The sequence below is a fragment of the Mytilus trossulus genome, chromosome 6 (assembly GCF_036588685.1).
Source record: "Mytilus trossulus isolate FHL-02 chromosome 6, PNRI_Mtr1.1.1.hap1, whole genome shotgun sequence".
Classification (NCBI taxonomy): Eukaryota; Metazoa; Mollusca; class Bivalvia; order Mytilida; family Mytilidae; genus Mytilus; species Mytilus trossulus.
The window spans coordinates 4,301,396-4,324,686 of NC_086378.1; the positions used below are offsets into that span (position 1 = coordinate 4,301,396).

Below are 23,291 nucleotides of genomic sequence, written 5' to 3' on the forward strand. Positions count from 1 at the left end.
TCCTTACATTTTTTCGTGGAATTGTTATTGCTTAAAACAATTAATCATTTTCAAACTGATATAATTAAAGTAAACTTGTATTGAATATTCATTCACCAAAAACGATATTATTTTGTCGACCAGGGGAGATAATATTTTCCGACATTTTTTTCACTATTTGCTGAAAATTATTGATTCTGAATTTTTCAGGCATAAAATTTTTTTTTTTCACCAAAGAATAACTTTTAAAACTCAAGGATTTGTATAGTTAGAATTATACAAATCCTTGTAAAACTGAATATTCATTATGTCACATGTTACATCATGCGATGACATGTAATGTTATACAGCCCTCTCCCAGAAAAATGGATAATACCCTATAGCATATATTTGTACGTCTCAATTCACATAAAGAGAGTTTTTAGTGTTTTTGAATACACGGGTTTCTACTTTCAATAGTGGTGTCCGTGATTGTTGTAGATTATTTTCAATTATTTGTTTGGTTTTTAGTGATATCTTGAATATTTTCAACATGGCGGCGTCCAGGACCGATGCCACGTCCGTATCCTCGTTGGATACGGTTGAAAATCTGACAGATATTGACAGCATAAAGGCTGCATTCGATAAATTTTGCGACGAAGAGGTAGTTTTATATCACAGCATTCAAATCACAATCAGAAACATTGACGCACAGTGCAGAAATAAACGAAAGAGTCGAACCGGCTCAACCATAATATTATGAAAAAAAACTTGGATGGTACCCTTAATCTAGAGATCCTAATTACAAGGCAACACTCTAACCGAATGAGCTTAAGAAGATCTTCCCTAATTATCTCCAGTTATCCAATATTATTTTCTTTCTTTCACTTTGTCTGACTGAGCTAAATAAGTACAGATGGCTACATTATTTTTTACATATGTAGCGGGGTTGCTTCCCCTCAGTACAGGTAGAACATATAAAGCTAGTCTTAATCAACTGAGCTAGGGAATCTAATCTTTGGCTCGAAGGGTTAAGGCACTGACTGTCACTCAGACGACCAGGGTTGGATTCTCAGTGGTGACGATATGAATTTGTACATGTTGTAGTCTGTAGAGTAGATACATGCCCTCCTGTTACATTCGACGCCCAACTAAAAAATCCAAGATGGCTATCTGGAGTATAGCCAGGGTTTGTGTTGTTTAGAGTCATATATAAAGATATGATGACTCTTGTGGTGGGGAAATAGTGTAGCAGGGTTGCTTCCCTTCAGTACAGATAGAACATATAAAGCCAGTCTTATGACTCTTAATCAAATGAGCTAGGGAATAGATCAGTGATATTGTCTGCCTTAAATTAGTGGCAAATACAGGCTTTTTCCCCTGGAGAAGAATCCCAATTTGAAAAAAATGGCTTAAAATTATTCCCAAAAAGACAAATTTTTTTCCCAAACAGTGCAGTCTCAGTAGTAATTGTGCATGAATACAAACGGAAAAACACTCATTTCAACAATTTTCTTGCCTAAAGTGACTTTATCTGCACATTTGAGGGTCTATTTATGTATCATCATTGACAAAATGGGGTCTTTTTTTAAAGCAGGGTTTGACTCTTGAAAATGGGTCTGTAAATTGAAGTTTCAGTCAAATTCATGGTTTATTTTAAATTTCCCAATTTGATCAAAATGACGCATATTTTCCCAATAAAAAAGGGTAGAGGCAGTTTTGAAAGAAACCCAACAATATCACTGTAGATTCTTTGGCTCAGTGAGTTGACGCACTGACTGTCACTCAGACGACCAGGTACGAATCCAAGTGGTGAGGATATGAACTTGTAGAGTAGATATGTGCTCTACGGTTACACATATATCCTTATGGTAGCTTTTCCCATTTCAAAGTTGACCCATACAAAGCAGGGATACAAGCATATCTTCTATCTGGTAAATGACTTGATAAAGGCATTGGAAATTTGCAACTTTTTCTGGTGAAAGACATGATTCCAGAAATGACTTATTGGTTGGGATAGGGATTATCCTTGTAAATATTGTTGTAAATACCTAAGTGACGGGTCGTAAGCTACACATCACCATGAATCCAAAAATTCCATTTCATGAATTTTGTCTTTCACTGGAAAATATTGTCAATTTTGCATACCTTCATATGACTTCATTTACCAGATAGAAGGGGCTCCTGTATCCTTGCTCTATTAAGGTTTCAAGCACTTGAAGAATCGTCATCATGGACATTTTGCAAGGTTGTTTAGAAACAAATTTATGTTCAGTAAGTATGTAATTCTTAATTCCTGAACCGTATAAGAATGGTAAGAGAGGGTGACCGATTTATTTGATTTTAATTTTTCAAATATTTTGTGCAGTATAAATCAATCTTTTTCACCCCTTCACTCAACATGTGGTTGAAGAGATGATGCCTTCATTTTATTTACATGGTGATGGAAGTCACATGGTCATGGAAGTCACATGTCAAATTCAACTAACATTACTAACCACTGTATTCCAGAACTGGTGTATTAGGAGTGTCCATCAACTCTCACTCATTCAGTTAGAATAATTCAAAAGTATTACACTTTAGCTAAGCATATTTCTTTATTAAATCTTTCAGGTAACTATTAATGCCGATTTGGAAAAGCTCATAGAAAATCAAGGTAGATTAGAGAACAAAATGGGCAACATGCATAAAGTTATGTAAGTACAAAAAAGTATCTCAATGAGTATTAATTTACAGTTGGGGAAACCAAAAAATTGTTTGAAATAACAATAAATTATACATGTAATCATGGTAATTGTTTTTTCAACTGTGGTAAAACAGATGTAACAATTTTAGGAGTGAATGAGAATGCAACTCTGTTATCAAACTCACTTTAAAAAAAAGGGTGTCTGATTATAATCTGATTCTATTAGAAATATTTTCAAAAAATGCTGTTTCAAAATTAACTGCATTAAGCACCATTGAAAATTTATAATATTTTGTACTGTGGTAATTCCATTTTTTATTTATCTGTCCTCAATTATTTTAAAATAAAACATTCTTCAAAGCAAACACGTTATCAAAATAACTGTAACTAAGATTGAAAGATTTTGTTTTTTTGCTTTTTTCAGTCCAAATATTCAGATACTAGAAACAGATTCAAAGAATTTATCAAATATGGTGGCATTTACCTCAACACTTGCTGAGAATGTCAGTAGTAAAGTCAGGCAGCTGGATCTTGCAAAGGTAAATGAAACTTAAATAGTAGAGTCAGGCAAATGGATCTGACAAAGGTAAACAAGATGTAGGTAGTAAAGTCATGCGTCTTGATCTGACTACGGTAAACAAAATGTCACTAGTGCAGTCAGGCAACTAGATCTGGCAAAGATAAGATAATGAGTAAAACCAGTTAAAAAAAAAAGACCCAGAAAATATATATGTTTAGGGTTCTCAAATTAAGAAACCAATTTCTTTATACTTGGATTTGTACACCTTAAATAAACCTATCATTCCACATATTTGCGTTAGGAAATCATGAGAGCATTCAATACATGTCCTCTATGTAGCTTATTCTAAACTTTATAATAAGATAACACTTTAAAATTTTGATGAAAATTTGTGTATTTGTTTATTTTAGAGTCAAGTAACATCATGTATTTCTAGAGTGGAAGATATTTTAGATCTGAAATTTTGTACAGATGGTGTGCAGACAGCCTTACAGAATGAAGATTATGAAAAGGTTTTAGTTTTAACTAAAATTAGAAATATTTATGATAGATAAAAGCAAAATTAGTATAACAGTGATTAAATATCATAAATCGAGAGATCCTGGTTACAAACTAAAACCTAGGGAAACACATCAATTATAAGAGGGAAACAAAGGAACAACAGGAACACTGAGTGCAACAACAAAAACACCAACATACATAAAAAACTATTTGATAACAATTTTCATATTCCTGGCTTAACCATAGGAATATTTAATTGTATATATGAAGGGAAGGTGAAAAAAGCAAAGTAGTTTATAATCCTGATTGTTTGGGAAATTACCTTGACAAAGAAAAACTTTTAGTCTGAGAATACAATGTTTTTTATACAAAGTCCTGGCTTATATCATGTATACAAATGTATGTTATAAAAGTCCTGGCTTATATCATGTATACATATGTATGTTATCACAGTCCTATGATAAATAAAGTTCAGTCATTAACATTACATTTATATATTGGCATTCATGGTATTTAAATATTGCAGTCATCTTTAGTCCTGTGTACATGTAGTCTGAAAAAAATAATTATTAATTTTACAACCAATTCTTCGCAATCTTGGTATTTAAGAAGGTACATGGATACAGTAAAAATTAAATCAGCTCTTCCTGAATGAGCAGAAAGGTGTTATTCCAATGTTCATACTTGAAAACGAAAAAGAAAATAATCTGATTTATTTTATTTAACTGTTAGAAAGGTATCCAACCATTCAAAAAGATTGGCAACACATTTTAAAACATCATCAAGGTTTATTCTTCACATCTTACTAGCCTAACTCATAAACCTAAAACTGAACCTAAAGACTGCTTTAATGGCAGGTGTCAGGTCATTTGTAGCTAATCTCCTAATGCATGTAGAACAAAACTTAGGTTAGTTTACTTGCTTTGTTTGTATATTGTACAATCATTAGGATAACACCCAATTAAATTCAAATATGATATCAGATATATACAGATTAAACTTTGCCTATATAAATTGTTTAAAGATGTAAATCTTATTTACAAAGCTTGTATAAACAATTATACAAACAAAGCAAGGAAGACAACCAAAGTTTTACTTTGCAAGCAGTAGGCAATCAGCTGTAAAAGTTTGCATTCCAACCGCTCATTTACATTGAAACACTTATAATTCTGAGCATTATTGCAGCATCATACATGTACAATTTGACTGTTTATTATCTTTTCAGGCTGCTAGTCATGTCCACAGATTTAGGAATTTAGATGAGAACGTACTGAGAATGTCCCTTACAACTGGTGAAAGTAAGATTATAATGATAACAACAATAGAATATCATGTAGGGAGAAATGAGACTTTTATGAGGGCTTGAGTGACAGTTACAGCAACACAATGACAAAAAAGGAGAACAAAAAATATGATTCATAATGATTCATCATGATTCGGCATGTTCAACAGCACAATAAAAATATACCTAGAAAAAAACTAAACACTGAGCATCATAGACTCCACCCAATACTGGGTATGATCTCAAGGCTCCTGGAAGGGTAAGCAGATCCTGCTCAAAAAGACTGAGCATCATAGACTCCACCCAATACTGCGTATGATCTCAAGGCTCTGGAAGGGTAAGCAGATCCTTCTCAAAAAGACTGAGCATAATAGACTCCACCCAATACTGCGTACGATCTCAAGGCTCTGGAAGGGTAAACAGATCCTGCTCAAAAAGACTGAGCATCATAGACTCACATCCAATACTGGTCTAAAGGCTCTGGAAGGGTAGGCAGATCCTGCTCAAAAAGACTGAGCATCATAGACTCCACCCAATACTGCGTATGATCTCAAGGCTCTGGAAGGGTAAGCAGATACTTCTCAAAAAGACTGAGCATAATAGACTCCACCCAATACTGCGTATGATCTCAAGGCTCTGGAAGGGTAAGCAGTTCCAGTTCAAATATGAAGGGGATTTAACAACCATGACTACCCATTAGGGTCTTACACAGTCAGTGATTTTAGTTCATGCAACATTACAAATGGTTTTATAAAAAGAAAGACAACTGTTTCTAGCATATGAATTATAAGCTTACATCCATTTTATGTGGAATTGGGGAATTAAAATATTCTAAATTAAGTTCCACTAAAACAGGATGATAAAAAAGATAGTTATTTAACCACCATGTTAAAATTAAATATGGATTTTATAATGCATCATACGCTAATCAAGCTTTGTTAACTTTGTTTTGTAATTTATTCTTTAAAAGCTAATTCCCTAAAGCTTGTAGAGTAAGACTTTGGTTGGCTTCCTTGCTTGGTAGTACAAGTGTTAGCTGAAGCATTGAAATTAAGATTTTGTTCATTGCAAACAATATAGACAACTTAAAAAAGAAGATGTGGTATGATTGCATATGAGACAACTGTCCACAAGAGACCAAAATGACACAGACATTAACAACTATAGGTCACCACACGACCTTCAACAATGAGCAAAGCCCATACCGCATCGACAGCTATAAAAAGCATATTTTAACCTGTATACTGTATATTTTATATCTCAAAATGATTGAATTTTATTTCCATCACAATTGTACAACATACAAACAATGCAAGCAAGCTGACCAAAGTCTTACTAAACATGCACTAGGAAATTAGCTTGAATGACTTTATAACAATTATTTTGTTTCTTTGTACTGAATTTCCTAAACAGTTGATGTTTTATATGTTTCAGGCAGTGACACACTTGACAACTCATTTAAACTATTACATGAAGCTGAAAACAAACTGAAATCCATTGTTAATTCCAAGTTTGATGCAGCAGTTCATTCAGGAGATAGTGCATCAGTAGAACGATTTTTCAAAATATTCCCCTTGTTAGGGCTCTATGATGAAGGACTAACTAAATTTGGCAAATATTTATCTTCACAGGTAAAATTATATACATCTTTATTGTGTCACATGACAATGAAGTTTTTGTGTCACATGACAGTGAAGTTTTTGTGTCACATGGAATTTCTATTGTCTTGAATCAACATTTGTTAATTCTCTGCTTCTTTAAAACATCAATATCTAGAATGCGATATTAAACTTGAAACAATTTCAGATTTCTCATACACCTACTTTTTTTTTACCTATTCTTTGAATTGATCAATGTGTTGAATGAACAGAAATAATTTTGTCTCTCATTTTTCGAATACAACTAGACTGAATTATTTCATAGTTGGTCAGCATATTGACAGGTATGAGTTTTTTCAGATCTGTCAAATACCTTATTCAGATCTATGCTCGTATATGCAGATTTTCCTGAAATCGAAATAATTTATCTGACATTTTTTTTGGCATTACCCGGTAGTAAAAAATTGCAATAATTAAAGCAACAATACAAGTGGGTTATTCCTAGCACAAAAACGCATCCAAGCACAGTATTGTATACATTCTTTTTATAATAATGGAACTGCAATCAAATTTGAAAATGCTTTTAACTTTTTAAGTTTTAAGTATTGCATACTTAAGACAGTTTCTTATGTTGGAAATTATTTGTTTAAGCTTTCAGACACTGCAGATAAAAGTATGAGATTAGCAGAAGCAATGGGTTCTGAAGATAAAAGAGCCAATGTTATGTATGCAGATTTAGCAACACATCTGTTTGAACATATAGCTAAAGTTGTAGAAGTCCGACAGCCTATTATAGAAACATATTATGGTATGTATACTGTGAATATCGTGACAAAATAACAAAAATATTTTAGGTCAATAAAAGTTGAAATAAACCTCATATTTTTTTGTTGGCTATTTGTGAGATTGGTTTTACAACAAGAACCCCTTTAAGATTAACTATAAGAAATATTTATAGAACTTTGGGAATAAAAGTGGGAAGGTATTTACTCTACCTTCCACTACTATTTGATGTTAATAAAAAATGCTAAATTTTGATACCATTCCTATTTGAATGAAAACTATTGGTTTGTTTTAGTTATATAGCACATTTCTAAAAGATGACTAAAATCATGACCACAATGAAATAAGTATCATGTAATGCATAGATATACTAATTCTTACAATGTATTTGTTATTGATATATTTTTAGGTGCTGGAAGACTTTTTACCTTATTAAAAATATTACAAGTTGAATGTGATCGACAATCAAGACAAATTTTACAACAGTTTAAAACAAAAAGAAATTTTGATCATGTGGTAGGTAGTATTAATAAAGAAAAATGTACTGGTCAGTTTGGTCAGTTTACACTGTTGCATCTGTCCATTTTAATATTACGTATTGTTTGGATTGGTCAGACATGATCAGCTGCCTGATGATTTTGAAAACTTTCCAATGTGTCATGCCAGAGTTATGGGACTTTAACTGCCTGATTAAGGACAGTATTTCACACCTCAAAAACCACCACAGGAATGCTTTGATAATTTTGCATCTAATTTATACTGTTTTGGGGATTGTTAAGAGTAAACTCCTTTTCAATTTTCAAAAATTTTCACAAAGGCCTTTTCAGAGTTAGAGAATTTAATGCTGAATTTGAGGCATTTTATCGTCCTCCAGTTTTCTTGAAAAGCTGTCTTAGAATTAAACTTATGCAAAAAATACATAGTAGAGCTGTTTCTTAATTATAACTTAAGATTCCTGAAAAAAGTTTCATTGAGACATCAAACAATCAAAATGTGACTTTATTCTATCACAATTATTTAGGGAAGTTGTCTTTCTTTGTTTTCATTGAGCTTAAAAATTTATTATGTATGTCATCTTTTATAACACAGTCTATTTCATTACTTTAGGTGCAGCAAGTTCAACAATCAACAATGTTCCAGAAACAACCAGCTTCTGAAAAGTAGGTATAATACAGTTTACTTGATAGATGGATATAGATTGTACCACTGCATCGAGTGTGATACAACATTTATCCACTCGACAATTAAATTTTGATATTAAAAATGCAAGGCTTTTTGAATATTTGAAATTTAACTGTTGAGAGTGAATAAATATCGTATTACACAAAATTTGGTAGTGGAATCTGTTTCTCTAATGATTTTTAAACAATATGCAGGCAAACTTGTTCCTTCTTTTCAAATGATCAGCAAAAAGAGGTGTTCTTTCTATGTGATGTTTCTCTATGTGACGTCATCAGACATGGTTGCCTTTTTTCATGCTGTCACAATAGGAAATAAAGAGGAAAGCAAGAAAATTCTACGTCATAATCAAATTTTAACCAATGAAGAACTGAGATCAAACAAACCACACTTTGATTAAATCAAAATGATAAACATATCAGGAAAAGGATAAATTGTGTAAGAATTATAGAAAACATTAGAGCAGTTTGAGCAGCTCTATACTATGATTTATTTCATATTGGTCAATATATAAGACTTTGATCTTTTAACTTTACAAAGTCTTAATCGTATATTTATAGTATTTAAAAATTGAATTGTCATTGATCTTTTGAATCTTGTTTGCTTAATACTACGTTAGAATCAATAATTTGTATTATGATTTAGCCGTTAAGCTGTAAACATTCAGTCAATGAATCATTTGTGTATACTATTAAGGCATGTTCTTTTGTATTACAGATTTGAACCAAAAGGTTTAGATATTTTATTATCAGAAGTTGTTTTACTGAATACGAGAGCTGAATTGTATTTGAGATTTATTAAAAGAAGATCCACAGTGAGTTTAGTGCATATTTGAGATTTTTCATAATTGGCAATTTTTTTAAATTTCATATGGGATGAAGATTATGCTGTTATGTACTGAGATAATATGGCAATATTTGTCTTCTCTTAAAGAATCTCCTCAAAAATCTTTACCGTTGTGTAGTTTCAAAATTCTGTATGATTATGGTGAAACCACTAAATATATGTGATAAAGAAAATGTTTTTCTTAGTGATAACATCCAGTAGCAAAAATTTCATACAAATGCAGGACAGATTTAAAATAGCAAAAATCCAATGTGTAGGGTCTTCAAAGTGGTTCAACTATTATGAAAACCGAAAAAACACCAAAAATACAAATATACCAGTAAGTATTTTCATTGATAAGAAAAGATTGATTTTTATGTGTTGTGTTGTCAGCACTTTTATCTATTTCATGGTCATCAGTTATTATTTCTTGAGGAGACAGATTGCCCAGAGAAAACAACCAAACTTTTGTGGGATGATTGTCAATTAAGATTTGAGTCCAATGCACCTGTTACATGAAGAATTCAAATTATCATCCTCAGTGTACATTTTTTTCATCTCTCATGTAATACCCATAAAACTATATGAATTACACATTTTATTTCAGAATGATATTGAAGCAGGGTTTCAAAATGATGTGAATATTGCAAAAGGTAAGTTCTATTTATATTTTGAGAATACAACATTGTTGTCAAGCAATTCTGAGGGAGCTGTGAAATAATATGATATCTGTGAATGACTTATAATACCAATTTACAAGACTAAATGTGTTATGTGTCACCATTATACTGTTTCTGAGGTTAGATATTCAAATCGATTGATGAATTAAAGGCATAGAGATAGAAATGGATCTAATGCCTCCTGAAAACTTCTCTCAGAGGGGATAGCATATGTCTGTATGAGAGTCTAAATAGCGTAAATTGAAGGCATAGAGATAGAAGTGGTACTTTGACAAAAATATCAAAAACAGTTCCTGAAAAATTCTAAGAGGATTATATATGTCTATAAAATAGCCTAAATAACTTAAAGTAAATGTAAGGACACCAAATTATGATGCAGCATTTCTTTGTTTTTCTTTTATCAAAACAAGAACATGCAAAAATATTGAAACAATACATGGCACAAACAAATCTTAACTTTAAGCAAATTGTAGTTAATCTATGAGTTTTAAGAATTTTTACCAAATTTTTCAGAAAAAATAACTGATGTAGATACATTCCTTGATAACTGTGATTTAAAACGATTAATGCAGGAATTAATAGGCAGCTATATATTGATGGAAGAATATTTTATGAGAGAAATGGTATTAAAGGTAAAACATATTTTTAGTTTAGATAAAACTTTACAATGCAGTCAGCATTATTATTATTATGATACTATTTATTGTAGATTTGACTTTTTCCCGCCTTGTTCAGCAGGAATTGGTTAACATAAATTAAACAGCTAATTGCCCTTTTCAATACCTTTAATTAACTATTTATATAATTACCACATATAGTATTATTGTTGATAAATGTTTTTCTTTATAGGCTGTTAGTATGGATTCATTTGATACAGGTCAGCCCACATCTAGTATGGTAGATGATTCTTTTTTTATTGTTAAAAAATGTGCACGGTGAGTTATTCAATTTATTAGATATGCATTTGGTAAAGCATATTTCTTTACTTTTTTTACTAAAAAACTGGCTGAAAATACCATGGTGACATTCAAAACTCATAAGTTTAAACAAAAAATGACATCTTGATGGCAAACAATAAAATATTGATGAAAGATCCACAAAACACAAAAAAGAAAGCTAAAAACCAGGTGTGAATTCTCGTGCTCATGACAAGAAGGTAGTCTCTGTTCCAGACTAATCCCACTAAAAACTAGATTTGAACTCTGGTGTTTTGTAAGAGTAAGCAGTTTCTGTTCCACATGTGGTTACATTTGTTAAGGGAGAAAATATTTGTTTGAATCAAGGTAGCAAAGCAGAGCATTGGAGATTCTTTTTTAAGAGAGAATATTCGGTACACATGATACAAACAAATGACTAGAAGATATGAAACAAGTTTCAAGATTTCTGTGATCATGGTACTTGTGAACAACAAACTAATTTCGTTGTATCTGCCATGTTAATCTATACTTTGTGTATTTCAGGCGATCATTGTCTAGTGGGAGTGTAGATGGTGTTTGTGCTATGTTAAATCATGCGTGTACTGTTTTAGAACAAGACTTTAGGGAAGTGTTACATTCTCGGATACGTGTTGGATTTCCGTCAGATCAATACTTATCTGTAGCTTATAACATGGTGCAATCTAGTTTACAACAAGGAAAATTACAGAGTTCAGATACGGAGAAACAAAAAACACAATTTTTAGTAAGTAATTTGACCAAATGATTTGGTAAAATACAGTGAATCTTTTATTAAGTCATTATTCCATAAAAGGTAGATATATTTCTATATTGTAGCCATCTATAAAGGCAATTCAGAGAATCTCTTATTCTTTCACTCTACAAACAAACAAACCCATAATTTTGAAATGCCTTCCCTTGGTCACATGTTTGGTTTTTTTTTATGGAAAAGTCATAAGCAGAAAAAAGCATATTACCAAAAGACAAAAGACATAAATTATGAATCTAAGCTACTTAAAGCTTGTTTAAAGTCATTTCAACATGAATGAAACTCGTTATTTAAGATGAAACGCAGCTTGTGTAGTAGATCTCAACTCACAGTTTTTAATGAAAGTGCATCAGTTATGATAATAATATATACTATACTTTATTTCAGACCACATTAAATAATGCAGAAGCCAGCTGTGAATATTGTCAATCACTGAAAACCATGCTTGAGGTATGTATGTATTCAATATAAGCTAACTAGGATAAAGGTGGAAGAAATGGTTAAACAAAATTAACATTTAGATATAGATGTGAAGTATGTATCAATAAGAGAAACTTAGCTGCTAAAACTAAGAATTATATCTAGTTCCTCATAGGTCATATACAATAGAAGTATATTTTTTGTATCGACACAGAGCAAAACCTTACACAATAACCTATGTTTATATATTGAATAAAAATATGAACCCATTTATTTACACAAATTTGCATTTTTTTTCAGGTAGAAGTTTCAAAATCATTTCATCAGAGTTCAGAACACACTAAGGCCAAACTTGAGGTAAGCTTTTGAACAATTCCATTGCTTCATACTTTCTGTATTTACAGACAGTGTATTTATATTGAAGTGAATGTTAATACCATCATAAGCTATTATGAACATATTTTGCTAAAAGTACATTCTAGGATGTTCCACACATAAACTAGAATTCAACCTATGAAAACCATCTTTTTCTTTTGTTTTAGTTTTAGTCGAGCCTGAAACTTTTGTTGCAGAAAGCTCGACATAGGGATAGTGATCCGGCGGCGGCAACGGCGGTGTTAGCTCACTTCTTAAAAGCATTATATATAAGGAGTACATGTCCAACTGGCAGGTGTCATCTGACCTTGACCTCATTTTCATGGTTCAGTGGTTATAGTTACATTTTTGTGTTTTGGTCTGTTTTTCTCATACTTTAAGCAATAGGTCTACTATATTTATTGTATGGAATGATTGTAAGGTGAACATGTCTAGCGGACAGATTTCATCTGACCTTGACCTCATTTTCATGGTTCAGTGGTCAAAGTTATTTTTTTCATTTTTGGTCTTCTTATCAAATACTTTACGCCATAGGTCAACTATATTTAGCGTGTGGAAATATTTTATGATTTATTCATTAGTCGCAGGTTTTATTTGACCTTGACCTCATTTTCACAGTTCATTGCTCAGTGTTAAGTTTTTGTGTTTTGGTCTATTTTTATATAAATATAAGTATTAGGTCAACTATATTTGTTTTATGGAAGCATTGTTAGCTGTACATGTTAGCTTGTCATGGTTCATCTGACCTTGACCCCATTTTCATGGTTCATTGGTCTTTGTTAAGTTATCTTGGTTAATGTAACGTTTATGTGACAGTTGTAATAAAGCTTTATACTAATTAGGACTATCAAAACATAATATCAATGATTAGTAAAGAAGGTGAGACATTTCAGTGTGTGCACTCTTGTATAAAAATGCACCCAATTTAATTTTACAGAATAATTGTTTTATTTACAGAGTTGTTTATCAGATTTAGGTGCTGCAGCCAACCGATTTAAAGATGTTTTAGAGTTTGGTTTTACACAGTTACAGTCAAATGCTGTTAAACCTCGAGTCAAACCTCTGGCTGATGGTTATTTATCTACCAGTCATAATATAACAGAAGTAAGTTTAGTCTAATGCTGTCAAACCACGAGTCAAACCACTGGCTGATGGTTATTTATCTACCAGTCATAATATCACAGAAGTAAGTTTAGTCTAATGCTGTTAAACCTCGAGTCAAACCTCTGGCTGATGGTTATTTATCTACCAGTCATAATATAACAGAAGTAAGTTTAGTCTAATGCTGTCAAACCACGAGTCAAACCACTGGCTGATGGTTATTTATCTACCAGTCATAATATCACAGAAGTAAGTTTAGTCTAATGCTGTTAAACCTCGAGTCAAACCTCTGGCTGATGGTTATTTATCTACCAGTCATAATATAACAGAAGTAAGTTTAGTCTAATGCTGTTAAACCTCGAGTCAAACCTCTGGCTGATGGTTATTTATCTACCAGTCATAATATCACAGAAGTAAGTTTAGTCTAATGCTGTTAAACCACGAGTCAAACCTCTGGCTGATGGTTATTTATCTACCAGTCATAATATAACAGAAGTAAGTTTAGTCTAATGCTGTTAAACCACGAGTCAAACCTCTGGCTGATGGTTATTTATCTACCAGTCATAATATAACAGAAGTAAGTTTAGTCTAATGCTGTTAAACCTCGAGTCAAACCTCTGGCTGATGGTTATTTATCTACCAGTCATAATATCACAGAAGTAAGTTTAGTCTAATGCTGTTAAACCTCGAGGCAAACCTCTGGCTGATGGTTATTTATCTACCAGTCATAATATAACAGAAGTAAGTTTAGTCTAATGCTGTTAAACCACGAGTCAAACCTCTGGCTGATGGTTATTTATCTACCAGTCATAATATCACAGAAGTAAGTTTAGTCTAATGCTGTTAAACCACGAGTCAAACCTCTGGCTGATGGTTATTTATCTACCAGTCATAATATCACAGAAGTAAGTTTAGTCTAATGCTGTTAAACCTCGAGTCAAACCTCTGGCTGATGGTTATTTATCTACCAGTCATAATATCACAGAAGTAAGTTTAGTCTAATGCTGTTAAACCTCGAGTCAAACCTCTGGCTGATGGTTATTTATCTACCAGTCATAATATCACAGAAGTAAGTTTAGTCTAATGCTGTTAAACCACGAGTCAAACCTCTGGCTGATGGTTATTTATCTACCAGTCATAATATCACAGAAGTAAGTTTAGTCTAATGCTGTTAAACCTCGAGTCAAACCTCTGGCTGATGGTTATTTATCTACCAGTCATAATATCACAGAAGTAAGTTTAGTCTAATGCTGTTAAACCTCGAGTCAAACCTCTGGCTGATGGTTATTTATCTACCAGTCATAATATCACAGAAGTAAGTTTAGTCTAATGCTGTTAAACCACGAGTCAAACCTCTGGCTGATGGTTATTTATCTACCAGTCATAATATAACAGAGGTAAGTTTAGTCTAATGCTGTTAAACCTCGAGTCAAACCTCTGGCTGATGGTTATTTATCTACCAGTCATAATATCACAGAAGTAAGTTTAGTCTAATGCTGTTAAACCTCGAGTTAAACCTCTGGCTGATGGTTATTTATCTACCAGTCATAATATCACAGAAGTAAGTTTAGTCTAATGCTGTTAAACCTCGAGTCAAACCTCTGGCTGATGGTTATTTATCTACCAGTCATAATATAACAGAAGTAAGTGACAGTATATATCGGTAAAACTATTGTCTAGATTTATATCGGTAAAACTATTGTCTAGATTTATATCGGTAAAACTATTGTCTAGATTTATATCGGTAAAACTATTGTGTAGATTTATATCGGTAAAACTATTGTGTAGATTTATATCGGTAAAACTATTGTGTAGATTTATATCGGTAAAACTATTGTAGAGATTTTTATCGGTAAAACTATTGTCTAGATTTTTATCGGTAAAACTATTGTCTAGATTTTTATCGGTAAAACTATTGTGTAGATTTATATCGGTAAAACTATTGTAGAGATTTACTAGGGATCTAAATTCACAGGCTACCGCTTATAACACACAAGTATATAATAATAAAATCATCTAAATCTACGATAATGTTAATACTGTAAAAGCAGAAATTTTCATCAAGGATTTAATTTCATTTGTTTCGTTGAAAGAATATATCCATGAAATTAAAAAACCCACGAGTATCTAATCTTCATATAATATCAATTCAATTTAATAGAAACCACAAAATTAAATCCCCATGAAATCTTATATAGATACAAAATCACGAAATTTTGACCCCAAAAAAATTACTGTTTGTTCAGTATATCAAAGAACCAGAGTACATGTCGATGAATTATTGAGTATTAAAGCCACTTGTTATAAGATAAAGAAATTGAATTTCGAGAAGCACGTCTCAAATGAATCTGTACACATTACCCATTTAATTTCATAAAAAAAAATCATTGCAAGTTATTTAAAGCATATTTGTGAATTACAGGAAGACTTTTCCAATTTTGAAGCCAATGATCCTTGGGTTCAAAACTGTATTGTACAGTTAGATACTATGCTGGCAGCTTTTAAGGTGAGTCAGATTTCTTCCATCTGTTATAAAGATGTTAGCTTTTGATTGGATTATTATATAATGGTTAGTTTTGCTACTTATCTTTCATACCCCTATTTTCTATTGATTAACTACCGCTATTACAAGGTGTGTCAATTACAATGTAGAAAACTACAGTAAAAGTCCGTAGTAAAATTTGATTCAACGTAACTGCCCCTGTGCATATGTTAAAAGAATGGTTTTAAACTTAACTTTTAAACCCCTTGCATATTTCAATAAAGAAACAATTGAATCATTCTGTAATACTCCAATGTTAAACTTTGTATAAAAATACTATGACAGAAAAGTGGAATATATTAAACTAATATTAGAAGTGATCAGAAAATGAGTGCCTTTGGGTGTAAGCTATTTTGACATACATTGTAGCATAACCCAGGTTACATATTGAATAAACAAAATTAATTCTTGTAATTTACATGCAGCAGGCCTCCCTCTTAGTTTTTTCGCAATGCTAATACCCTGAGAAATATGATATTTGAATTTACATCTGAAATAAAAGATTGATTTCGTTATTTTCAGGAATCTTTGACAAGTGGTAACTATGATAAATTTGTCAGCTTAATAACCAGTGAAATTACATCACAGATGGAAAAGGCAGTTTTGAAAACAGCATTTAATAGAGTAAGTTTACTAATAAGACAGGACTATAAACAGCATTTAATAGAGTAAGTTTACTAATAAGACAGGACTATAAACAGCATTTAATAGAGTAAGTTTACTAATAAGGCAGGACTATAAACAGCATTTAAAAGAGTAAGTTTACTAATAAGACAGGACTATAAACAGCATTTAATTGAGTAAGTTTACTAATAAGGCAGGACTATAAACAGCATTTAATAGAGTAAGTTTACTAATAAGGCAGGACTATAAACAGCATTTAATAGAGTAAGTTTACTAATAAGGCAGGACTATAAACAGCATTTAATAGAGTAAGTTTACTAATAAGACAGGACTATAAACAGCATTTAATAGAGTAAGTTTACTGATAAGGCAGGACTATAAACAGCATTTAATAGAGTAAGTTTACTAATAAGGCAGGACTATAAACAGCATTTAATAGAGTAAGTATACTAATAAGACATGACTATAAACAGCATTTAATAGAGTAAGTTTACTAATAAGGCAGGACTATAAACAGCATTTAATAGAGTAAGTTTACTAATAAGGCAGGACTATAAACAGCATTTAATAGAGTAAGTTTACTAATAAGGCAGGACTATAAACAGCATTTAATAGAGTAAGTTTACTAATAAGGCAGGACTATAAACAGCATTTAATAGAGTAAGTTTACTTATAAGACAGGACTATAAACAGCATTTAATAGAGTAAGTTTACTAATAAGGCAGGACTATAAACAGCATTTAATAGAGTAAGTTTACTAATAAGACAGGACTATAAACAGCATTTAATAGAGTAAGTGTACTTATAAGACAGGACTATAAACAGCATTTAATAGAGTAAGTTTACTAATAAGACAGGACTATAAACAGCATTTAATAGAGTAAGTTTACTTATAAGACAGGACTATAAACAGCATTTAATAGAGTAAGTTTACTAATAAGGCAGGACTATAAACAGCATTTAATAGAGTAAAATTACTAATAAGGCAGGACTATAAACAGCATTTAATAGAGTTAGAGTAAGTTTACTAATAAGGCAGGACTATAAACAGCATTTAATAGAGTAAGTTTACTAATAAGACAGGACTATAAACAGCATTTAATAGAGTAAGTTAACTAATAAGGCAGGACTATAAACAGCATTTAATAGAGTAAGTTTACTAATAAGGCAGGACTATAAACAGCATTTAATAGAGTAAGTTTACTAATAAGGCAGGACTATAAACAGCATTTAATAGAGTAAGTTTACTAATAAGACAGGACTATAAACAGCATTTAATAGAGTAAGTTTACTAATAAGGCAGGACTATAAACAGCATTTAATAGAGTAAGTTTACTAATAAGGCAGGACTATAAACAGCATTTAATAGAGTAAGTTTACTAATAAGACAGGACTATAAACAGCATTTAATAGAGTAAGTTTACTAATAAGGCAGAACTATAAACAGCATTTAATAGAGTAAGTTTACTAATAAGGCAGGACTATCAACAGCATTTAATAGAGTAAGTTTACTAATAAGGCAGGACTATAAACAGCATTTAATAGAGTAAGTTTACTTATAAGGCAGGACTATAAACAGCATTTAAAAGAGTAAGTTTACTTATAAGGCAGGACTATAAACAGCATTTAATAGAGTAAGTTTACTTATAAGACAGGACTATAAACAGCATTTAAAAGAGTAAGTTTACTTATAAGGCAGGACTATAAACAGCATTTAAAAGAGTAAGTTTACTTATAAGACTGGACTATAAACAGCATTTAATAGAGTAAGTTTACTTATAAGACAGGACTATAAACAGCATTTAAAAGAGTAAGTTTACTTATAAGACAGGACTATAAACAGCATTTAATAGAGTAAGTGTACTTATAAGACAGGACTATAAACAGCATTTAATAGAGTAAGTTTACTTATAAGACAGGACTATAAACAGCATTTAATAGAGTAAGTTTACTAATAAGGCAGGACTATAAACAGCATTTAATAGAGTAAGTTTACTAATAAGGCAGGACTATAAACAGCATTTAATAGAGTAAGTTTACTAATAAGGCAGGACTATAAACAGCATTTAAAAGAGGCAGGACTATAAACAGCATTTAAAAGAGTAAGTTTACTTATAAGACTGGACTATAAACAGCATTTAATAGAGTAAGTTTACTTATAAGACTGGACTATAAACAGCATTTAATAGAGTAAGTTTACTAATAAGGCAGGACTATAAACAGCATTTAATAGAGTAAGTTTACTAATAAGGCAGGACTATAAACAGCATTTAATAGAGTAAGTTTACTAATAAGACAGGACTATAAACAGCATTTAATAGAGTAAGTTTACTAATAAGGCAGGACTATAAACAGCATTTAATAGAGTAAGTTTACTAATAAGGCAGGACTATAAACAGCATTTAATAGAGTAAGTTTACTAATAAGGCAGGACTATAAACAGCATTTAATATAGTAAGTTTACTAATAAGGCAGGACTATAAACAGCATTTAATAGAGTAAGTTTACTAATAAGGCAGGACTATAAACAGCATTTAATAGAGTAAGTTTACTAATAAGGCAGGACTATAAACAGCATTTAATAGAGTAAGTTTACTAATAAGGCAGGACTATAAACAGCATTTAATAGAGTAAGTTTACTAATAAGACAGGACTATAAACAGCATTTAATAGAGTAAGTTTACTAATAAGACAGGACTATAAACAGCATTTAATAGAGTAAGTTTACTAATAAGGCAGGACTATAAACAGCATTTAATAGAGTAAGTTTACTAATAAGGCAGGACTATAAACAGCATTTAATAGAGTAAGTTTACTAATAAGACAGGACTATAAACAGCATTTAATAGAGTAAGTTTACTAATAAGGCAGAACTATAAACAGCATTTAATAGAGTAAGTTTACTAATAAGGCAGGACTATCAACAGCATTTAATAGAGTAAGTTTACTAATAAGGCAGGACTATAAACAGCATTTAATAGAGTAAGTTTACTAATAAGGCAGGACTATAAACAGCATTTAAAAGAGTAAGTTTACTTATAAGGCAGGACTATAAACAGCATTTAATAGAGTAAGTTTACTTATAAGACAGGACTATAAACAGCATTTAAAAGAGTAAGTTTACTTATAAGGCAGGACTATAAACAGCATTTAAAAGAGTAAGTTTACTTATAAGACTGGACTATAAACAGCATTTAATAGAGTAAGTTTACTTATAAGACAGGACTATAAACAGCATTTAAAAGAGTAAGTTTACTTATAAGACAGGACTATAAACAGCATTTAATAGAGTAAGTGTACTTATAAGACAGGACTATAAACAGCATTTAATAGAGTAAGTTTACTTATAAGACAGGACTATAAACAGCATTTAATAGAGTAAGTTTACTAATAAGGCAGGACTATAAACAGCATTTAATAGAGTAAGTTTACTAATAAGGCAGGACTATAAACAGCATTTAATAGAGTAAGTTTACTAATAAGGCAGGACTATAAACAGCATTTAATAGAGTAAGTTTACTAATAAGACAGGACTATAAACAGCATTTAATAGAGTAAGTTTACTAATAAGACAGGACTATAAACAGCATTTAATAGAGTAAGTTTAATAATAAGGCAGGACTATAAACAGCATTTAATAGAGTAAGTTTACTAATAAGGCAGGACTATAAACAGCATTTAATAGAGTAAGTTTACTAATAAGACAGGACTATAAACAGCATTTAATAGAGTAAGTTTACTAATAAGGCAGAACTATAAACAGCATTTAATAGAGTAAGTTTACTAATAAGGCAGGACTATCAACAGCATTTAATAGAGTAAGTTTACTAATAAGGCAGGACTATAAACAGCATTTAATAGAGTAAGTTTACTAATAAGGCAGGACTATAAACAGCATTTAAAAGAGTAAGTTTACTTATAAGGCAGGACTATAAACAGCATTTAATAGAGTAAGTTTACTTATAAGACAGGACTATAAACAGCATTTAAAAGAGTAAGTTTACTTATAAGGCAGGACTATAAACAGCATTTAAAAGAGTAAGTTTACTTATAAGACTGGACTATAAACAGCATTTAATAGAGTAAGTTTACTTATAAGACAGGACTATAAACAGCATTTAAAAGAGTAAGTTTACTTATAAGACAGGACTATAAACAGCATTTAATAGAGTAAGTGTACTTATAAGACAGGACTATAAACAGCATTTAATAGAGTAAGTTTACTTATAAGACAGGACTATAAACAGCATTTAATAGAGTAAGTTTACTAATAAGGCAGGACTATAAACAGCATTTAATAGAGTAAGTTTACTAATAAGGCAGGACTATAAACAGCATTTAATAGAGTAAGTTTACTAATAAGGCAGGACTATAAACAGCATTTAAAAGAGGCAGGACTATAAACAGCATTTAAAAGAGTAAGTTTACTTATAAGACTGGACTATAAACAGCATTTAATAGAGTAAGTTTACTTATAAGACTGGACTATAAACAGCATTTAATAGAGTAAGTTTACTAATAAGGCAGGACTATAAACAGCATTTAATAGAGTAAGTTTACTAATAAGGCAGGACTATAAACAGCATTTAATAGAGTAAGTTTACTAATAAGACAGGACTATAAACAGCATTTAATAGAGTAAGTTTACTAATAAGGCAGGACTATAAACAGCATTTAATAGAGTAAGTTTACTAATAAGGCAGGACTATAAACAGCATTTAATAGAGTAAGTTTACTAATAAGGCAGGACTATAAACAGCATTTAATATAGTAAGTTTACTAATAAGGCAGGACTATAAACAGCATTTAATAGAGTAAGTTTACTAATAAGGCAGGACTATAAACAGCATTTAATAGAGTAAGTTTACTAATAAGGCAGGACTATAAACAGCATTTAATAGAGTAAGTTTACTAATAAGGCAGGACTATAAACAGCATTTAATAGAGTAAGTTTACTAATAAGACAGGACTATAAACCATACCTGTCAACTCACCCGTTTTTTGCGGGTGACACCCGTTATTTTCACCTCTCACCCGGGGGTTTTTCTTTACCCGGCGGGTCCCGGGAATTTCTAACATTACCCGTTTCACCCGGATTTCTGACCGGAATTGTTTCCGGTATTTAGAAGTAATACGACCTTCGGTTTTATCGGTCTTTTTCAATGTAACCAAAAGTCAAAATGTAGGACTTGTTTACCTGAGCTACGTAACGATATTTTCAACAAGCTACAAGATGAGTTCAGTGACTATCAGTTGACTCCATTAGATGAACTTCCACTTTGCACTTCCCCTGAAACTGACATTGGTACATTTTGGGGAGAAATGTCCAAGTTGCATGACATTTTTCTAAACAAGCCAAGATTTTTTGTTTTGTCAAAACTTGCTAAAACATTACTGGTTTTGCCAAACAGCAATGCAGACAGTGAGAGGGCATTTTCTTTAGTAAAGAAAATAGCTACAGAGTTTAGGGCTGATCTTAATAAGGATACACTGTGTGCTCTTCTTTCTTGTAAAATGAATACACATTTGCATTGCTATGAACTGAAACCAAGTGCAGTTCTTTTAAAGAATGCCAAGTCTGCTACTATGGAATATAACAATAGTCTGTTCTAACTGTTTTATATACATATTGACTATATAAATTATATGTAAACATATTTTTGATCTTCAATTGAGCCCGCAAAATGTCGTACGCGTTATGACCTGAGATTTTTTTGGGATACGATTGCTGTCAAGCAATCTGTAGACTTTTACCATTGACCCTATGACACACTCCCTCACGTCATTCGTTTTATTCTAAACATTCGGCAACATCTCAGATTCTTATGATTGTCTTGCTTTAAAAGGTAAAAACAAGCAAAACAATTGAACATACACAACTTTCCTGTAATGTTTTACTCATAATCTTCATGTGTGATATTTTCCTTGACTTATATGCGTGTTTTTAACAATACGGAAAATCAGAATTAAACAGTATTTATATTTAGTGTTTTTATAAATTTAGAAACACGTCAGAGGGAATTCCCAAATTTTGATAACTTGCGAGAGTTCTCTGAAAGCCGATCGATAATTCTATTTCTGTCACAAGAACTGAAGTGGAGTATTTCTATATTTTACCGTTATGAAACTGATATTTGATACTGTACTCTCATAAAGAAATGGAGAACCATTCATCATATCATTTAATAAACGTTCTTGTTCCAAATCGCAAGTCGCGGTTTGTTTATGTATTAATGTCCATGCGTGGTCTCACTAATTAGAGACAAAAAGAATTGTAGAGACAAAAAGCGTCAAGAAGCGACAAGAAGAATAATATTAGCAACAAGAAACTATTTAGCGACAAGAAAACATTTTTTTTAATTATATTACTTATTCGAAATAAATATTAAAAAAATATGCTAAAGAAAACAATTTCAACGACAGGAAAGTTAATTTTGATAGGGGGAAAAATGAAACTTGTAAATCTAATTCAATTGCTACATTTATTTACATGATATTTTATAAGGTATCACA

At 31.4% G+C, this 23,291-nt stretch overlaps 1 protein-coding gene across 1 annotated transcript in view; it reads left to right on the top strand.

Moving 5' to 3' along the window:
• The first annotated feature begins 501 nt into the window (after positions 1 to 501).
• The window catches only part of LOC134720615 (conserved oligomeric Golgi complex subunit 4-like), a 33,964-nt gene continuing 11,174 nt past the window's right edge, over positions 502 to 23,291 (top strand). The window contains exons 1-19 of the mRNA XM_063582972.1: positions 502 to 622; positions 2,572 to 2,654; positions 3,069 to 3,183; positions 3,575 to 3,676; positions 4,891 to 4,963; positions 6,382 to 6,578; positions 7,197 to 7,353; positions 7,738 to 7,844; positions 8,436 to 8,488; positions 9,225 to 9,321; positions 9,940 to 9,985; positions 10,526 to 10,644; positions 10,862 to 10,947; positions 11,473 to 11,692; positions 12,104 to 12,166; positions 12,437 to 12,493; positions 13,469 to 13,615; positions 16,035 to 16,118; positions 16,677 to 16,778. Of these exons, the coding sequence (XP_063439042.1) occupies positions 512 to 622; positions 2,572 to 2,654; positions 3,069 to 3,183; positions 3,575 to 3,676; positions 4,891 to 4,963; positions 6,382 to 6,578; positions 7,197 to 7,353; positions 7,738 to 7,844; positions 8,436 to 8,488; positions 9,225 to 9,321; positions 9,940 to 9,985; positions 10,526 to 10,644; positions 10,862 to 10,947; positions 11,473 to 11,692; positions 12,104 to 12,166; positions 12,437 to 12,493; positions 13,469 to 13,615; positions 16,035 to 16,118; positions 16,677 to 16,778 (2,019 nt within the window). The 5' untranslated portion in view covers positions 502 to 511. The remainder of the gene's footprint in view (positions 623 to 2,571; positions 2,655 to 3,068; positions 3,184 to 3,574; positions 3,677 to 4,890; positions 4,964 to 6,381; positions 6,579 to 7,196; positions 7,354 to 7,737; positions 7,845 to 8,435; positions 8,489 to 9,224; positions 9,322 to 9,939; positions 9,986 to 10,525; positions 10,645 to 10,861; positions 10,948 to 11,472; positions 11,693 to 12,103; positions 12,167 to 12,436; positions 12,494 to 13,468; positions 13,616 to 16,034; positions 16,119 to 16,676; positions 16,779 to 23,291) is intronic.